Source organism: Cetorhinus maximus, chromosome 3 (assembly GCF_964194155.1).
Source record: "Cetorhinus maximus chromosome 3, sCetMax3.hap1.1, whole genome shotgun sequence".
Taxonomy (NCBI): domain Eukaryota; kingdom Metazoa; phylum Chordata; class Chondrichthyes; order Lamniformes; family Cetorhinidae; genus Cetorhinus; species Cetorhinus maximus.
The window spans coordinates 130,376,778-130,396,865 of NC_135881.1; the positions used below are offsets into that span (position 1 = coordinate 130,376,778).

Genomic DNA, 20,088 nt, shown 5'->3' on the forward strand with positions numbered 1-20,088 from the left:
ATTCCTTCCTGTTCCTTCATTTTCTGCTTCTTCTCTTTGGCCTCCAGAAGATGCTGTCACAAATCATTCACTGCAGCCGAAAGACTCCTGCATAGTGGCCAGTGGGAACGGTCAGAATACCTGCTCCAGCTCTTCCAATCACAGGTTCCCTCTCTTCCGCCCTTGCTGCTCCTCCAATCATTGATTCTGTCTCTGGAGGAGCGACAAGACTGGGAGAGAGGGAAGTGATTGGGGGAGCTGGAGCAATGACTAACTTGAGCATGGAATGCACAGTCTTGTCTTATCGGGTTCCCCAGTAGATTGCAATCAACACGTCTTAGCAGTTTTAAAGAAAGATAACATGAGAGCTTTGAAAGAAAGCCCATAACAGTACAATCACACCTGCAGATGTGTTCATACATTATAATTTGTTCTCACACTCAGCTTTTTAAACTGCTGATTGAAATACCCCTCCTTTAAAGCAAGCATCTTCAGCCTTGAAACAGGGGATGGAAGGCCAGGAAGCAGCAGGGGTGAGATAAGAATGTGCTGGAAAAACTCAGCAGATTTGGCATCTGTGGAGAGAGAAGCAGAGTTAATGTTACCAGTTCAATATGACTCTTCTTCAGAATCTGCAGTTCTGAAAGAGTCATACTGGACTCAAAACGTTAACTCTGTTTCTCTCTCCACAGATGTGCCAGACATGCTGAGTTTTTCCAGCATGTTGATTTTGTGTCAGTAAGTGTGGGTTTTCTACAGATGCAAAGTTCTACGAAAAAAGCATATCCCTTGTTCAATACTGTTAGAAATGGCTTGTCAGAAAAACCAAAGGGATTAAAAATACAACAATTAAAAGCATTGTGCTTTCTAATGAATATCATTATTAATACAGCAACACTTTTTACTGTTGCAGAGTGCATTATTTTAACTTTCGCGAAGAAATTCATATTCCAATGTTGTAGAGTAGAAGCTTTGGTAAATGCTAGGCGTTGCAAAAATGGCCAGATTAAAATCCTGCAATTTAAAAAATAGCCATTAGGAATGACACAAGGCTGTTAAATTTAATATATCTAATGTGTGCAGATGGACACATTATTATCTGTTTTATTCTATAAATCTTAGCTAAAAAGAGTAAAATCTCAACCTTTTCAGCCTGTGAATTTGTTGCTGCTGAAGACGCTAAATGATTATAATACATGTACAAACAATTACATACACCAACAGGAACGCTGCGCTGCAGATCTCCCCTGATGCTGGTCCCTCAAGAATACTAGTTTTATTTTAATGTGTTTTTAAGTTCAAAAACACAATTATTTATCTGATTCCCTGTTTCCATTTCAGCACTTTTAACCACCCTCTACCCACCTCCCCCCCCACCCCCCCCAAAGGATACCTGCACGATATGAGAGCCCAAGAAATCTTTGCTGCTTTGCCTCTTGTTCCTGCAGATGTTTCCATATTAACCTTCATCCACCTCTAGCTCGCTATGGTCGATGTGATTATGAATGAGGATTATTTCCAACCCTCCCTCTTGCTCTTTCTTTCCTTCTCTCTCTCTATACCCACCACCATCCCCCTTCCCCTGGCATTACTATCCCTAAAAGCACATCCTCTTCTCTGATCACCTTTTTAACTTTTTTTTCCCATGAGTTGAATGGATAAATCCCAGAGTAATTGATTTAAAAAAGAAATCTATATTCACTGAAGGCGATTAGAAGAATTTTGCAGGCCAGTACACAAGTGGGTGAAGCTGGATCGGTTATTGGAGGGGCAGCTCTGTTGTTCCCATGCCTGCTGCTTCCAACCTTCAGGCAGCTTCGTGGCTAACTGGCTTAAAAAAAAAATCAGAACTACGAATCTGCCCGAAGGTCGGAAACAGCAGTGCAAGAACTCTGAGAAACTGACCTGGTCTGCAGCTCTGCCTCTGGCTGCTCAGGCCAGACAAACTCAACGCCGAACCCTAACCACCACCACCCCCTGCACCCCAGCAACCCCCAGTGTTTTGTACTGGGTGCACCCCCCGCTTCCCAGGCCCTGCTAGGCAGTGTGTGAAAATTATGCTTGCGGCCTTGGTGTCGTTATGCAAGAACCTACTGATATGATTTTGTGTTTTTACACTTCTAAATGGGTTCAGTATCAAGTCGATTAAGCAGAATTAATATTTCCTGAAAAACAGGGTTTCCTATAATACACACAAGGAACTGATATTGCAGGTTTGTATAGGAAACAACTGAAAGTCCACTTCAATATCGATCACCCTTCAGGCACAACAAAGATACATGTTTGAAATCAGAAATATGCTTATTTAACACACTCAAAGCATTACAGTGTAAAATGCGACATGGTTCTGCTTGAAACTTGTGAAATGCAGAAACTCGCTTCAGATTATATCAATTGGTTAAAAAAAATTACTCAGATTTTTGGAAGAATTTAAATCTACTATTAGGATGCAGGGGTTTGTAATATGAAGAACTGTACCAATTACATCAGTTGTGGGCAAGTACAGATTGTCAGTTACAAGCATGTAGACTTCAGTACATACAGTTCCCCTAGCAGCTCAGGAAAGCAGCTCTTGAAGTACAAGGTAGCTGTCAAAAGAACTTGCCCATCTGCCACCATTCTTGCAATTATAAATAATCATCTTTATTCCCCACAGCCAAAAGAACAAATGTATCAATTTAACATGTACTTATTAATGTTAAATACAAATATGTACAATAATGGTGATAAAAAAACTGCTATCAAGTATTATTAAGCGCTAACTTAGAATATTTAGCACCCTACCAAGCTCTGTCAGGAGTGCAACATTTCAACATCCCTACACCACCTGCACAGTGCACAAGCAGCAAAAGCACTGGCAAGGAAGATATTAATCATTAATTCTTCAGAGGTTCAGATCAATGCCTGGTGTTTTTTTGTAATATCAGACCTCAGTTGAGAGCAGATACAGCTCCAAGTCAGAAGGTTAATCGACTAAAGTGCCATTATAGACTTAAAGACATCTCCTCAACTGAAACTTAGTGCATTATTGAGAAATTGCAGCTTTGCCAGAAGTGTCAGAGGACCCCGCGTGTTATATTTTGAACATCATTCTCAACTTGTCCAGCTGTCATCTTCAAAAATTTGTGTACATACACCTGCGGGTCTCTCTGTTCCTACGTCCCATTAAAATCATGCCAATTCATTTACCTAACCTATTTCTTCCTACCAAAATCTATCACTTTACAGTTCACTGCATTAAATTCCATCTTTCCTATGTCTGGACAATTCATGTCACCTGATATGAAAGCAAAATACTGCGGATGCTGGAAATCTGAAATAAAAACACAATTCTGGAAATACTCAGCAGGTCAGGCAGCATCTGTGAAGAGAAACAGAGTTAATGTTTCAGTTCGAGATGGCTTTTCATCAGAGTTTGCATCAGAAGTGTGTTCAAATGAAAGGTCACCTGGACCTGAAGTGTTAGGTGGCATCTTCTGGGCCCACCAGCAGCGGGAAGCTTGGTGGGCGGGGGAACTTAATTTGGCAGAGGCCAGGCCCAGTTGGCCATTGTGACTAGATTTGAGCAGGAGGCCATGGATCTGGAGAGGCGCCATTCGCCCAGGTCCACCGGTGGCGGTGAGGCTGGGGTGCCACAGGGAGGTATGTTTGCTGAGCACTGAGGTCACCATGTGTATCCCAGCAGCTATGGCACTGCTGACTGCTCAGTGATTGAAGCTTGCAACATGGGTTGACCATTGATTATGGAAGGATGAGCACGTACTGATCTGGGGGACAGGCATGCATGTTGACATTGTCTCCACTTTAACCAATCAAATGTCCTTGTTCTTCCTTTCAGCATCACCAGAGCAGGGCAGGGAGGAGGAGGCAGAGGGGCCACCTCTCAAACCTGAGGGCCCTGAACATTTCGACTCACCAGCGTCACAGCATCTCTGCCAGGCAAGCACCAGCGCAGATAATAGCGCCTCAGTGGGAATTAGATCATCAGCTAGTGGCCCGGGGCACAGCAGTGAGGCGTGGGTGGAGACAGAGTGCCCATGGTGCTAGCAGTCGGAGGACTGCTGGGGGCCAGGCACATGCTCAGTCGGTGGCTGATGATGTGCCTCTGGAGTCGTCCGTGAGGCAGCAGACGCTGGAAGTGCAGCAGGGTCGGCAAGAGGATCTGGCGGAGATACATAAGGCTATGCGTGGCATGGTCTCTGTGCTGGAGGAGTCCATGCGGAGCTTCACTGATGCAATGAGCCTCATGCCCAAGCGCCATGCTTCCTCCAAGGAGAGAGTGGCGACTCTCATGGAGAGGCTCTTCCAGGAGAACAATCAGAGCTTCCTGGGGTTGCGCTTGGACCTGCAAACCCTCACAGCGGCATTGACCTCAGCTGGTCAGTGCCAGTGTGGGAGATGGTTTGGCACCAAATATCCCAGCTCGGTGCCTAACCATTTACGGTGAGCAGGGAGGTCTGAAGCGACCTCACGTCGGTGCAGCAGCTGCCTGTCGTCTCTGCGGGCTCCTTTCAGGGCACTCCAGATGAGGGCAGCAGCTCCTCCACACCTCTGCCAGTGACCATGGGATCCGATGAGGCTGCAGCGACCGGGGAGATGCCAGCTGTGGAACTGGCCGCTCCCTCCCAGGCGGGGCCATCAAAGGCTCTACAGGCCAGAAGACGGCCGCCAAGGTCATCGAGGCCAACAGGACAGCACAGTGAGCAGGCTGTCTCAGATGCCAGTGCCAGCAAGGGGGGAGCACCAAGACATAGCACCTGCAAGCGTAAACTTAAGGCACCTTAGGCACACCACGGGTTTCTCACTGGTGCTTTTATGTTGCCCCATTATTAGTTCATGACCACTTGGTGTGATGTGCAACACCCTTGTAATTATTTTTTTCCGAACTTCATTTTGTTAAATCATTAAATTTTGATATGTGAACAAGGCTCAGGGTGACTCCTTACTTCTGCAGGTGGACAATTACTCACGATATTATGAGTGAGTTGTTTGACATTGAGCTTTATTGACAAGACTCTTAGTTAATGTTCCTACCAAGGCAGATTTTGCACTTAGGTATTGAGTATAGAGCCTGCAGCCCTGGCTTGTGTTGGAGGTCCATCTGTGGTATGCTAGCTGAAGGTTCATTGGATTAAAGCATCCCAGGTGTCCCTGGCTCCCTGGAGTATGCCCAGGTCAGCGTCTACCCGCTCAGTGTTCTCCTGTGCATGCTCATCCTCGGACTCACTGCTGGACTCATCATGTGAAGTCGGAGCAACTGTGTCCACATCTCCTTTGTCCACTGCGTTGCCCCTTTCCAGCACCAGATTGTGGAGAGCGTAGCATGCAACCACAATCAGCGACACACAATCTGGGGGGTACTGGAGTGCGCCCCCTGAATAGTCCAGGCATCGGAAGCGCATTTTGAGAAGACCAATGGTTCTCTCCACCACTGCTTTTGTGGCGGCACGGCTCCTATTGCACCGCTGTTCGGCCTCTGTTCTTGGATGGTGGAGAGGCATCATGAGCCACCTTTTGAGGGGATAGCCAGCCCTGGTCACCCAGCAGCCATCCATCCAACCGGACTGGAGGACTGAAGAGCCTAGGCATCTGGGACTGTCCGAGGGTGTAAGCGTCGTGGGAGCTGCCTGGGTACTTTGCACAGACTTGCGGAATCTGCATCTTGTGATCACACACTATCTGCATGTTCAAGGAGTGGAGTCCCTTCCTGTTGACAAAGGCACCGGGCTCACCCGCTGGCACCCTGGACGCGGGGGAACCCAGCAATCGCTGCGAAGCCTCTGGCTCGCTCTGTTTGGCTGGCCTTGTCCCAGCGGTAGTGAATGAAAGTCAATGCATGCCTGAACAGAGCGTCTGTCACCTGCTTGACACAAGTGTGGACAGCTGACTGGGAGACTCCGCAAAGATCACCCACCGACCCCTGGAAAGAGCCGGAGGCATCGAAGTTGAGGGCAGCCATGACCTTCAGCGCCACTGGCGTGGGGTGCCCACCCACTCAGTTGGTGCCGATCTCAGGGCCTATCATCTGACAGATGGAGGTGACTGTCACCCTTGAGAGATGGAGCCTCCTTCGACACGGCACCTCAGACATATTGAGTTAGCTGCTTTGCCACCTGTAAACCCCGGCAGCAGGATAGTGGCATCTTCTGCGGCCCCTTCCGCCTTGGACTTCCTGTTGGCCCTGCGCCTCTCCTCCCCTAGAGGCTGAATGTGGACTCCTGGCCTCCTCCCCCTTCTGGTCCTCCCTTCCTCCTCAGAGGAGGTGCCTCCAGTGTATAGTACAACTCCCATTCCCAGGCTAAGGGAAGGCTTCCTTAAACCTGCAGGCCCCAGAAATGATCTTTACTGTAGAGTCCTGACCTGAAGGCTGTTACTCCTATCTGAGCAGCTGTGAAGAGTTTTGAAATATTCCAGCTCACACAGGCAAGTATCAGTAACTTTCACAATTAAATATCTGACAAATAACACTCGTGACCCCACTCATCCCTCTTATCCCGCCCATGGATGAGGTTTATACAAGTGTCTCCTACCCGCCTGCCTGTTGCGCCCGTGCGACGTCCTGAAGATGGCACAGGCCCCAAAAAATACCAGACAATTGCTGCCTCAAGGGCCTTAAGTAGATGATTAATTAATGGCGGGCGCGCATCGGAGAACATCGCGTGCCCGCCCACCTAAATATCACGATGACGCGTGGTGATGTCGGGATGCTCGCCCGACGTCACTGGGCATCATTTTACGTGTCAGCGTGCAGGGGCGGGCCCCGCACACTGACGAGAAAATTCTGGCCCCAGATCCTTCTGTGCTGCACTTTTTTGGAGTTTCTCTCCATTTAAATAATAATCTGCCTTTTGATTCCTCCTACCAAAGTACATGACCTCACACTTTCCCACATTAAACTCCATCTGAGGATGACCAAGGAAGGGAGGCAGGCTTAGTGGGGAAGGGTGGAGTAGTGGCCGGGCAAAGATGGAAGGGGAGGAATAGTGCAGGCTGTTCGCAGCCAAGGGAGGCAGGCTGATCTGCTCAAGTGAGTGTTGGTCATGCTTTTGGTTGGGGGAGGGCTGTCTAGGTACTGATGGTGGCAGAAAGTGCTAAATGGTGGGGCTGTGGATATCAAGGTCTGGGTTCTGAGGGTTAAGATTAGAGTACTAGGGGATACAGTGATGGTGACTGGGGTAGTTGGATCCAGTAGGGTGAGAGTGGCAGAGTCATGGTGGGGTTTCACGGAGGTGTGGTCGTAACAAGTTAGGTTAATGGTGGCCTTGAGGATGGGAGGGGTCGGGGTCAAAACGGACACCTGCACTTAGATGATTAAGGCCTCGCGGGTCAGCAGAGATAAAGACCAAGTCAAGGATAATGGGGTGGGGAGTGAAAGGCAAACAGGAGAACTGAAGGATAATATGGTGTTGGTAAAGGAAGATGGAGGCACTTGGTGGGTGATGAGGGTAGGGTAGTATGTGCTGGAACATTGTTGATAAGAGATGTGCACCATTGTTTAACTGCAATAGTCCCACTGAGAGCCAGTGCTCGAAGCGGGAGGAGGGTCTTCAGCAGTGGGTGGAGTTACTGCTGTGCTTAATGGGCCAACTAAAGGGGCACCTCAATAATCATTGGTCAACTGGGTGGAGAACCATAATCAGGTGCCTTCTTATCTCTATGGTCAAATCCCTCAAGGCAGCAGCAGCATTCCTTCGTAACTTGTTTGTCTCATTGCAGCGTTATTCCAGCAATGTCCGGAACAGCAGTGAAGCTTGAGCAGAAGGCCATCTCCTTTTGACTGAGGCAGGGGTGGCCAGATGGGGCTCAGTTGGGGGAAGGCCCAAATGCACAGGGTTAGAACTCCAAGGTATCCGGCTAGATAACAGTAATGGATAAGGGGGTGGGTGTTACCTATATGATGGCAAGGACAAGGTCTACTGAACGTCTGTTGAGGGTTTTGGAGGGAAGCTCAATAGTGTTTGAGGGAGAGGCTTTAATGACCCCGGTCCAGACCAGCATGTATCCATGCAAATGGATGTTTGAACGAGAGAGACATTCATCTGTGGTCCTCCAGTGTGGGCTTCACCATATTGGTTGCGTGCGTTGCCGTGGGGGGGGCGCAGTGGCAGGGAGTGCCAGGCCTTCCTATTGGCTGAATTGATCAGGGACCGAGGGAAAGTTTCAGACAATGTGATGATTACATGGGTCACGACAATGTGTTCCCAAAGCACCTGAGGCATCCCGGATGATGGCTGGAAGCAACTTTGCCATCTTGATCGCAACAGTGCAACTGAGGAGGAACTGGTGTAGGGTGGCCCAACGCCAGGGACAGGAACTGCCAGAGCAGCAAGAGGGAGAGGCTGTTCCAAACGCATTCTCAGAGGGATCCTAGTTGGATGACAAGTACCTGATAGCTACCCAGATTGATTACATGATTACATACATACAATCAGTTCAGCAACTCGCAGCATAATGAGAATACAACAAGCATAAACATAGTGCAGCTATTCAAAGATTTATAGTTTTGAATGATTATTGCAGTGATTATACACTTGTGTCACCTTTGTGCCCTTAATGTTTCTTTTCCTATACTATGTCTAGGTGGAGCCCCAGCATCCACAGCTGAGGTGCAGGTTGTGTACTGACTGCTATGCCCTGTTGACTGATGACTTTGGAGGGCGTCCTCTGGTGGCCTGAGGCCTAGAGGGCCCCACCTGCTAATGGTCTCCTACTGAGGCACAGGTGCATCCTCCTTGGCCTGACCTGCAGGAGGTGATGGGGTCACTGACAAGAGGGGCAGTGGAGCGGCAGGGCATCCTTGGGCTATCCAAGGATGAAGTCCCCGGGGTGCCTAGCTGGCATTCCTCCTCCCTATGGGCGCCTGATAGCACCTCTCCAACTCCTTGAGAAGGGGCACCTAGAGAGAGGTCGAGATGCCCCAATCCCCTCTTGCCTAGCCAAGACTGCACTGCACCCTTGGCCAGAGCGAAGGAGCGCAGGTCCGACTGCATAGCTGGCAGCTTCTGTGCATTCTGCTGGACCTGGGTCCCCAAGGTGGCAGGCAAGCATGCACATGCCGGAGCCACGACAGCAGACAGAACGTGAGGGGATCCCCCAGCCTTCAGTCCAGTCTGCACATGGCCCCTGGCAACTCTGCTTGGTGATTCCTTGCTCTCTCCACATCTCCAACAGGTCCCCTATGGTTGAGTCCAGAGACTCATTATCTGCATAGGGCTGAGCAAGGACCTGGTCTCCAGTAGCCCTCCAAGTGTTAGAAACCTCGTCTGTTACCTCTTCTGCCAGCTGTGACTGCGATCTGCTCACCAAATTGTGACCTGCACCTATTCTAGAACATGCATCCACCAGAGGAATGTATCTACGCTGGAGGTTTACAAAAATTTTATTCATTCACATGGGCTTCACTGGCTGGGCCAGCATTTATTACCCATCCCTAGTTGCCCTTGATAAGGCAGTGGTGAGCTGCCTTCTTGAACCACTGCAGTCCATGTGGTGTGGGTACACCCAGAGCTGTTAGGGAGTTCCAGGATTTTGACCCAGTGAAAGTGAAGGAACGGCCATATATTTCCAAGTCAGGATGGTGAGTGACTTGGAAGGAAACTTCCAGGTGGTTGTGTTCCCATCTATCTGCTGCCCTTGTCCTTCTAGATGGTAGTGGTTGTGGGTTCGGAAGGTGCTAAGGAGCCTTGGTGAATTCCTGCAGTGCATCTTGTAGATGGTGCACACTGCTGCTACTGTGCGTTGGTGGTGGAGGGAGTGAATGTTTGTGGATGTGGTGCCAATCAAGCAGACTGCTTTGTCCTGGATGGTGTCGAGCTTCTTAGTGTTGTAGGAGCTGCATTCATCCAGGCAAGTGGGGAATATTCCATCATGCTCCTGACTTGTGCCTTGTAGATTGTGGACAGGTTTTGGGGAGTCAGGAGGTGAGTTACTCATCGCACAATTCCTAGACTCTCACCTGCTCTTGTAGCCACAGTATTTATAAGGCTAGTCCAGTTCAGTTTCTGGTCAATGGTAGGATTCTCTCTTGTTGGAGATGGTCATTGCCTAATACTTGTGTGTCGCGAATGTTACTTGCCACTTGTCAGCCCAAGCCTGGATATTGTCCAGGTCTTGCTGCATTTGGACATGGACTGCTTCAATATCTGTGAAGTCACGAATGGTGCTAAATGTCGTGCAAATCATCAGCGAACATCCCCACTTCTGACCTCCTGATGGAAGGAAGGTCATTGATGAAGCAGCTGAAAATGGTTGGGCCTAGAACACTACCCTGTGGAACTTCTGCAGTGACGTCCTGGAGCTGAGATGACTGACCTCCAACAACCACAACCATCTTCCTTTGTGATAGGTATGACTCCAACCAGAGAATTTTCCCCCTAATTCCCATTGACTCCAGTTTTGCTAGGGCTCCTTGATGCCACACCCGGTCAAATGCTGCCTTGATGTCAAGGGCAGTCACTCTCACCTCGGGAGTTCAGCTCTTTTGTCCATGTTTGAAGCCAAGACTGTAATAAGGTCAGGAGCTGAGTGGCCCTGGTGGAACCCAAACATCAGTGAGCAAGTTATTGCTCAGCATGTGCCGCTTGACAGCATTGTTGAAGACCCCTTCCATTACTGATGATCGAGAGTAAACTGATGGGGTGGTAATTGGCCGGGTTGGATTTGTCCTGCTGTGTCTGTGCAGGAGATACCTGGGCAATTTTCCATATAGCCAGGTAGATGCCAGTGTTATAGCTATACTGGGACAGCTTGGCTAGGGGCGCGGCAAGTTTTGGAGCACTAGTCTTCAGTACTATTGTCAGGGCCCATAGCCTTTGCAGTATCCAGTGCCTTCAGCTGTTTCTTGATATCACATGGAGTGAATCGAATTGGCTGAAGACTGGCATCTGTGATGCTGGGGACCTCTGGAGGAGGCCAAGATGGATCATCCACTCGGCACTTCTGGCTGAAGGTTATTGCAAATGTTTCAGCCTTATCTTTTGCACTGCTATGCTGGGCTCCTCCATCATTGAGGATGGGGATATTTGTGGAGTCACCTCCTCCTTCGAGTTGTTTAATTGTCCACCAACATTCACGATTGGATGTAGCAGGGCCACAGAGTTTAGATCTGATCCGTTGGTTGAGGGATCACTTAGCTCTATCAGTTGTTGATTATGCTGTTTGGTATGCAAGTAATCGTGTGTTACAGCTTCACCAGATTGACACCTCATTTTTAGGTATGCCTGGAGCTGCTCCTGGCATGCCCTCCTGCACTCTTCATTGAACTCGGGTTGATCCCCTGGCTTGATGGTAGAGTGGAGGATATGCCAGGCCATGAGGTTACAGATTGTGTTCGAATACAATTCTGCTACTGCTGATGGCCTACAGCACCTCATGCATGCCCAGTCTTGAGTTACTAGATCTGTCTGAAATCTATCCCATTTAGCACGGTGGTAGTGCTAGACAACATGGAGAGCATCCTCAACGTGAAGGCAGGACTTCGTCTCCACAATGACTGTGCGGTGATCACTCCTACCGATACTGTCATGGACAGGCGCATCAGCAGCAGGCAGGTTGGTGAGGATGAGGTCAAGTATGTTTTTCCCTCTTGTTGGTTCCCTCACCACCTGCTGCAGACCCAGTCTAGCAGCTATGTCATTTAGGACTCAGCCAGCTCAGTCAATAGTGGTGCTACTGAGCCACTCCGTGATGGACATTGAAGTCCCCCACCCAGAGTACATTCTGTGCACTTGCCACCCTCAGTGCTTCCTCCAAGTGGTGTTCAACATAGAGAAGCACTGATTCATCAGCTGAGGGAGGCCAGTACATGGTAATCAGCAGGAGGTTTCTTTGCCCATGTTTGACTTGATGCCATCAGGCTTCATGGGGTCCGGAGTCGAAGTTGAGGTCTCCCAGGGCAACTCCCTCCCACTATATACCACTGTGCCACCACCTCTGCTGGGTCTATCCTGCCTGTGGGACAGCACACACCCAGGGATGGTGAAGGAGGAGTCTGGGGCACTATCTGTAAGGTATGATTCTGTGAGGATGACTGTGTCAGGCTGTTGCTTGACTGGTCTGTAAGACAGCTCTCCAAACTTTGGCACTAACCCCCAGGTGTTAGTAAGGAGGACTTTGCAGGGTTGACAGGACTGCAATTGCTGTTGTCGCTTCCAGTGCCTTGGTCAATGCTGGGTGGTCTGTCTGGTTTCATCCTTTATTGTGTCTTTGTTGCGGTTTGATACAACTGTGGGGCTTGCTAGGCCATTTCAGAGGGCATTTAAGAGTTGACCACATTGCAGTGGATCTGGGGTCACATGTAAGCCAGGCCAGACAACAGATGTCCTTCCCTAAAGGACATTTCCCTAAATTGACAACGGTTTCATGGTCATCATTGGATTTATAATTCCAGATTTTTATTGAATTCAAATTCCACCATCATCCCAGAGCATTACCCTGGGTCTCTGGATTACTAGTCCAGCGACAACACCACTATACCATCACCTCCCCATAATCTGCAGGTGACTGGCATGATGGTGCATCCTTTGCGGCATCAGCCTCAGAAGTGGGTTTGGAGCTTAAGCTGTAGGTGGCCTCCCTTCTTTGCTTCCCCATTTTCTTGCTGTACCTGGAATAGAGAGAAGATTTAGTGGATGCCTAAGCAGGCTCAATTATCTGTGTCTCACTCTGGGCGCATCTGACAACTGCAGATTGGAGGCATCCTCATTGGCTTGCTGGGGGAAGTCCTATCTCACCTTTGGCACAAGCATAGTCCTGCTCCTCCCTGGCTATTTCTGCAGCCTCCTCCTTGAAGGTGATTAGAACTCTAATACCGAGCATGGTGCCGCCAGTCTTCACCTGCTCCCTCCTGCTGTGGGCATTCTTGGCCTTCAGACAGACAGGAGGCTAGACTGTCATCCCAATAGATGCATGAGCAGTTTAGGAGCATGCATGCCTACGCCAGCTCCTGAACCCTCCCCAGTATGTGATTAACAAGCAGGATGTCCTGCAACTGATAGAACATTGAGAGCATGAAGTGGCTGGTGCACATTCTGTGTGAATGTCCCATCTGCTGCTGAGTCCTGCAACCCAAACTCCTCACTGGCATCCCTGTGCACTCACACACTTACGCTGCCTGGTGCCCTTGAGTGTCACTTTGGCGTGAATTGGCAGTGCCGCTTATCCTGGCGGAGCGTAGCAGATCATTCATCCTTCTTCCAACAGTGCTGGGCAGTTCTCTGTGGGTCCCACGGGTGCTAACCTCTGCTGCAACCTTTGCCCAGGCCCGTGGTCAGACGGGAAGGTCTCCTGCTACCATCCCTGGGAAACAGCTCATCTCGCCTTTCCTGGCGAGCCCAGGAGATTCTGCAGGGAGGCTTCGCTAAACTGTGGGGCCACACGTTGTCTGGTCTGTGACCTGTCTGTAATGTGTAGAATCTGGAGTTCCTGGTTTACAGTGAGTGAATGGCTGTCTGTGTGCCCTTCAAATATGGCACCTGGACCTTTGACCCCATGAGGCAATGACAGGGATAGTGACTTCCTGCCTGCCCCTGCCGTCAGATTAGCAATGCTCTTTGTGGATGCATATGTAATGAGATGAACAGTGCAAGATCATGCATAACTAGCCATCCCACCACCCACCCAACCCCCCCACAGCGGAAAACACGCACACCTCCGCTCCCACCATCAAACAGACTGCAGCATAGATGATTCGGGTCATGAACTCTCTCCACAGATGCTGCCTGCCCTGCTGAGTGCTGAGTATTTCCAAAATATTTTGTTTTTATGTCATCCTGAAGTCTATTTACTATCCCCGCTATTGTTACTATTAAGTTTTACTTCTGAATTTTGTGTTATCTGCATATTTTGACATTATACTTTGTACAAGCAACACGTCTGGGTATTTATATCCAAAAGTCCAATTATTCAAATACTGGTTCCCCGGTACAGAAGTGTCACAGTCACGTGCTATGCCTGTGAAACATATTAGGAAGATGGACACACTAACTTCCTTTTTTAAAAACAAAGCAGCATGGAATGAGCAATTTACCTTAACAAAATGGATTCCAGCTGACATTTTTTTGTAGTTTCTATACAGACAAGCGTGACGGACGGAATGTCTGTGGTCTCTTCCAGCCCAGAATCAGGATGTTTGTAAGTCAGGTTTGTGCATTTCCTTACCCTGAGTGATTTTTCCTAATTTAAAATAAATTCCAGTAGCAAGCATTTTGGTGATTTTAAAAATAAAGGTTATTTATTATCACACACTTACCCCTGGATAAAATGCAACATATCAATCACTCATCACACTATCACACATGCTAAGATTAAGTTAAAGCCGTAATTATAAAAATAGAATTGATATCTCAGTATCTCTGTCGATGCAAGCCTGATGTTGTCTTATTTGAGTTGATACTTTAGTTGAAAGAAGATCTTTTAGAAACAAAGGATTCTCATGAAGCTGTGAAGCATCTCGTAGATGAATAGGAAATTGGTTCTCAGGTGAGTTTGGAAACTGGAACCAGCACAGTACTGTGTGTCAGAGAATATCGCAAGCCTGGTTGTGAAGACACAGACTATGATGCTTTGGTTTTTTGCTCACCACAGAGCTTACTTCTGCACTCTAACGCCAGACACCAGTGCTGGCTGACTCTACTTTATATACACATCCGAGTATAATTAACTAATCAATACCCAACACCTGTTAACCTTATTACCTTAAACGAATGGATACTTAACATCCATCAACAGAAGCTATTAGATACTAACAGATTCCCCTCTATTCTTTAAATTGCTATGCAAACAAAAGCTATTCATAAGATAACATTTATTTTCATTCTGTATTTTATCTTATTATCTAATCATTCTTTAACATACTCCCTTATACCCCCCATCTTGAAAACGAAAAGAAATTAAGGTTACATGAAAATTTCCATGTTCTCATAATCTATTATAACACAAGGCGGCCCCTCTTCGAGGATATCCAACAATTTCTTTGGACAAGCAGTTCTTATTTTTGACATCTCCTTCCTTTCCAACATCTCTTTTATGCTCACGAGATCAACCCTCAATTTCTTTTCCGAAACACTCTGTCGAATGGACATTGTCCCAGAGCGAACAGTGAGCTACATAGCATTCTATAGGCACATTTTTCCCCGGTTTCGCCTTATAAAGGAGTTCCTTTAAAATACTCGATAAATACATAGCTATAGTCGCTTCTACCAGCACAAGTGACTCCACAGCCAAGGTGCTTTGACTGCTCTCTTTATTTTCTTTGATTCCCATGTTACTGAACAACATTTATAGTTTCTTCCCACTAAAAATATAATTAATCCTGCTGTACTCGAATAACCATTGGGAAGGTTAGCATGTGAGGCGTCACTGAAAACAACTAATTTCATCCCTTCTGGGTCACCCAGGTCTGGCAATCGGAGCGTATATTCTTCTAAATTTAATTTCTTCAAAGCAATATTTGCCTTTAGCACTTCCTCCAACAGTAGCATCTTTCAGCCTGGTGCTCAATTCTAATACATAACATGCATTCAATCTAGTTTGTGTGCATAACCGGTTTAATTGCCCAATTAAGCTTCTTAAATGATCTGCTGCTTCCTTGGTTGTAGAGTCTTCCTTTTGCGGGGATCTGGCCCGATTTATGGGAATCCTACTCGCATTCTCTAGGTAAGACTTAGTCTGCCTAATGTCCAACCCTACATACTTAAAAGCTCCAGAAGCCTGACTTCCAATTTTGAATTCCTTTATAATTTTATCTATCACAAATTTCTCAAATGTCACAGATCTCCGCACCCCCGCCCTCCATTCCACAAGAAATCATCTACATGCATTAAGAAAATGTCTACTGGTTTTCCTTCATCGTATCAATAAAACATTGCCGGATCTTTTAGCTGAAGACAATCCAGTTTTAGTAGGACGGACGTAACTGAAAAATACCATGACCAGGGTGCATCGTTTAGCCCATAAACACACTTATTTAGCCTCCATAATTTCCCCTCTATATCTCCAGCTTCTTTTGGAGGCTTTAAGAATGCTTCTCTTTGAAATTGTTCCCCTTGCAAAAATGCTGCTTTGACGCCAGTGGATTTACATTCCCATGAGAATGTCACTAAAAGTGCCAGGAAAATCCTCAAACTTACTTTTCCCACTGTTGGGGTGTCTACTCTAACTTTGTCGCCCAATTGTTCCTCAAATACCAAAGCTACAAGTCTGGCCTTCGCTTTGTACATACCATTCAGGAGTACTTTCTCTGTACATACCCATCCATGGGACAATGCTGGCTGTTGTGTGTCTGGCACCTCTGTGTAAATGCCAAACTCTCTCTAACTGTTAAGTTCTTTATGTTTTGTCTCCTTTACCAATTTACCATGTAACTTGTTAGTAGCGACTACAGCTTCTCTATTGTAGGGGCTCCTACTTCTTGTGTCGCTCCTCACCTGTTCTTTGGTCCTTGCTCTTGTTTAACTACGACCCTGACTTGACTTCCTGTCCCTATCTGGACTACTACTGCTCAACTTGTCCCTCATGCGACTAGACTTCCTTTTACAAGTTCTTGATCTTTTCCTTTGGCTGTAATCACTATTAGGCCCACTGTCTGAACTTACACCACGTTTTCTGGCTTTGCACATTTGTACTTTCTTCTGCAAGTCCATAGGTCTGATATTCTGCCCTTTGTCTTGTACATTCAGCCAATTTTTGTATTTCCCTGTAGCCTTTCCTGCCCTTCCTACTTTTGTGGCTTCCCTCCACTCACTAGCCCCTTCTGACTTATATGCCACTCTAGATCCAACTTTCGGTAGTTGATAAATGGCCCTATCCTGAACTTCAATATCACTCGGTCTACTCTCGGCTAACCTGCTTTCTGCCACAATCTGTTGTTCGTACAGGTCCGGCATACATGTGAGTGAAGTGCATGATGCATCTTCAGTTTCCATCATCTGTTCAGGTTCCGTCAATGTGTAATCAGTGCCAGTAAGCCGCGTGGAATGTACTCTAACAGTTTGGTTAGCATGTTGCAAGATTATCATTTTACCATCAGTGCGTATAATATTTCCCGGGCCTTGCCATTCTTTCTGCCCTTCTCTTTTATAATATGCCATGTCCCTGGGCTTAAAATCCATTTCTGACAGCCTGATTCGACACCTTGAAGCTCTCCTGATTTTTTTTGAAACCTCTACCTTAATAAATGCTCTCCTCCCTGCATGCATGGCATTCAAATGCTCTGCAAAAATTGAACAAATGGTAGTCCCCTCCAAAGCCAGGGTATGGTCCCACATAATTGAAGGTATCTTCAGATTCCTGCTATAAACTAATTGATAGGGGCTGTACTCCAACCATCTGAAGCATGTTCTCTTTTGCATGTGCTGCCCACACTAGAGCAGTTGTCAATTTACAATTCAGTTGGTCAGCTAAAGCTTTTTGGAGCATAGTCAACACAGCATGATTTCTCTCACATATTCCATTGCTAAAAGGACTTTCTGCTGCTATATGCATTGCTACAATATTCAAATTTTCACACATTCATCATTAAAAAACTTTCTTCCATTGCCTGTTAAGAATTTAGCTGGTGCTCCCAGCTCCATTTCTACCCATCCTTCCATTATCTTATTGATAATTACTTTTTTGACATTACTACAAGTTACCATTGACAGATTAAATTTAGTTGCTATGTCTACAAAATGTCGAAGAAAAATATTTTTTTCTTTATCCATTCTGAGGTCTACCACTACAGTTTCATTAAAGTCTCTTACCGATGGGAGAGTTACTAGTTGTTGTGATGGTGTTCTCCTGTATTTTTTTTTAAACAAATATCACATTTTTCACCAATATCCTCGACAAGTTTAGTGTATGCATAATTCACTACCCCTGCAACCTTTAACAGAATCTTCAACCTATGGCCAGAGGGTTGTGTGAATTGTCAATGTAGTTTTGTAACAATTTACTTCTTCTCCTACCATCACCAAACATGGAAAAAGTAGAAGTGTCATATTCTTTGTCTGTACTTTGGTCTCCCTTACTTAAAGAATCCATGTAGCACTTTAGCCTGTCCATTCCACATACCGTGAACACACACCCACTAACTAGAACTGCACAATTGAATGAATCTGTGACAAAGATACTCATTACCAGACTGAAGCTTCTGGTGACTAATACAATTCCTTCTGATTGATCAGTATTGTCCTCCTCGCATTCTGTACCTTCCATGTCATGTGTTGTCTCAAAAACCATTTTTCATTTTGGTCAATTCAATGCATAATGATACTTAGAGTCGTATCTGAAGCACTCGGTGACCACCCCTTAAGTTATTCCTGAGGTTCATCCTCCTTCCATAATTGCCCAACTCCCACCATCTGTTATAGCTCCCAAAAGGTTCACTGTCCTCTTACTTTACATTTTGTAACTCTTCTTTCGTACAGGCGTTTGGGCCCTCTATTTGAATGGTCATGAAATGCTGCTAGCATTGTATCCTCCATCTTTTGTGTCACTGCTAAGGAGCCCATTTGTGCCATAAAAGCAGCAGAAAATGAATGCTTTGCCAAAAGTTTTTTTAAGGCTTCAGGCATTTGATTCAAAAGTGTATTTCTCTCTGGTTAAAAACAAGAGCCTATCCATGTTTGATTTCCTCGCACTGTCCAATAATTTAAAGGCAAATACTGATTTAGGAGTTTCCAAGTAGAATTGCTGTAATCTCGTGTATAGTCGGTTAAACTCCATGATGTTTTCTTCTGTGGAGTAATCATCCATTTTTCTAAATTTATCAAAGTCTGATCAAGCCTCATATGCACTCAATAAGTCATCTTTCATATAAATTTTATCCAAGAATTTTAGCAGAAATGCCCAAACCTTCATTATTCAGTTCCGGAGTGTCTAATTCTGAGAACACTTTGCAGCAGGTCTTGCTCCGGACAGAAGCAGAAGTGCCAGAGCTATCCCTTGCTCTCTTTTTGTTAGAGATATAATCCATGTCCATTCCTTGACTGTATTTTTCCATTGATCATAGGGTTCCGTTTCACAAAATGGTGGTGGAAAATCATATCCTGACACCTTAGACCTAATTTCAGTCATTTTTCATAGAGTCCCCAATTACAGTCTTCTCTCAAAAAATTAACTTTAATTCTAACCTTCTGTCTGGAAATAAATCTTATTCTCCAATCTTCACTTTCAGGTAATCATCCACTGCTACCAATGTCAGGGAATATCCTATGCCTGATTGTCAAGAAGACACCGAGACTAGGATGCTTTGGTAGAGAATGTTTGGTGCCCACTACAGAGTGTACTTCTCCACGCTAACACCATGCACCCAGTGCTGGCTGACTCTTCTTTATATACACATCCGAGTAAAATTAACTATTCAATACCAACACCTGCTCACCTTATTACCTTAAACTAATTGATAATTGATTACTGGATATTTAACATCCATCAACAAAGCCTGTTAGATACTAACACTTTGGCTGAATCAAAGACTTTCAGCTATAATGGTTCAGCTGTTTCTGATGTTTATGATCTTTCTTGGTGTTTCAGATGTTCCTCTGCTGGATTTGCTTTGCTCAAGTTGCACCATATTGGAATCCCTGAAAGTTAGTTTCAGTCAGTCACTTGACTGTGGGGTTAACATTTCTGGGGTCCAGAACACCAAGATACATTGAGAGTTGATGATGGTCATTCACTTTTATCTCTGCCCCAACTTGAGCTCAAATACACTCCTTTGTTCAATATGGCACTTGGAGACGAACAGGTCGGTACATCCTCAATGAGATGTTAAAACTTCACAGGTAGCTGCAAAGTACCCTTATTAACTAAATATTGGCCACAGAATCGAATACTGTCCACAGTTTAAATGCCCATAGCCATATGTTAAATTGCAGTCAACTTAACAGGTTTTGTGGCCACTTCCACAAAGTCTGATCTTAAAACCCATAATATCCAATATCCTTGTGCTTGTGCTGGGCATGACACAATGATTAACTCATGTCTGAACATGAACATGTCTGAAAAGTCATTAAATATAAATATTCCTGGAGAACCTTCTATTGAAGAGAATCAGGATGCAAAATCATTTGGGGAATTTACAGGTACTATTATTAGTTATTTTCAAAAACTCAAATATAATGGTCACCC

At 46.1% G+C, this 20,088-nt stretch overlaps 1 protein-coding gene across 12 annotated transcripts in view; it reads right to left on the reverse strand.

Moving 5' to 3' along the window:
* The window catches only part of osbpl3b (oxysterol binding protein-like 3b), a 240,609-nt gene that overhangs the window by 21,877 nt on the left and 198,644 nt on the right, over positions 1-20,088 (reverse strand). The window contains exon 20 of one of the 12 annotated variants that reach the window (XM_078538975.1): positions 14,333-14,512. The exons of the other annotated variants lie outside the window; for them this stretch is intronic. Coding sequence (XP_078395101.1) covers positions 14,454-14,512 — 59 coding nt within the window. The 3' untranslated portion in view covers positions 14,333-14,453. Of the gene's footprint in view, positions 1-14,332; positions 14,513-20,088 lie in introns of those variants that run through there. 12 annotated transcript variants of the gene reach the window in all.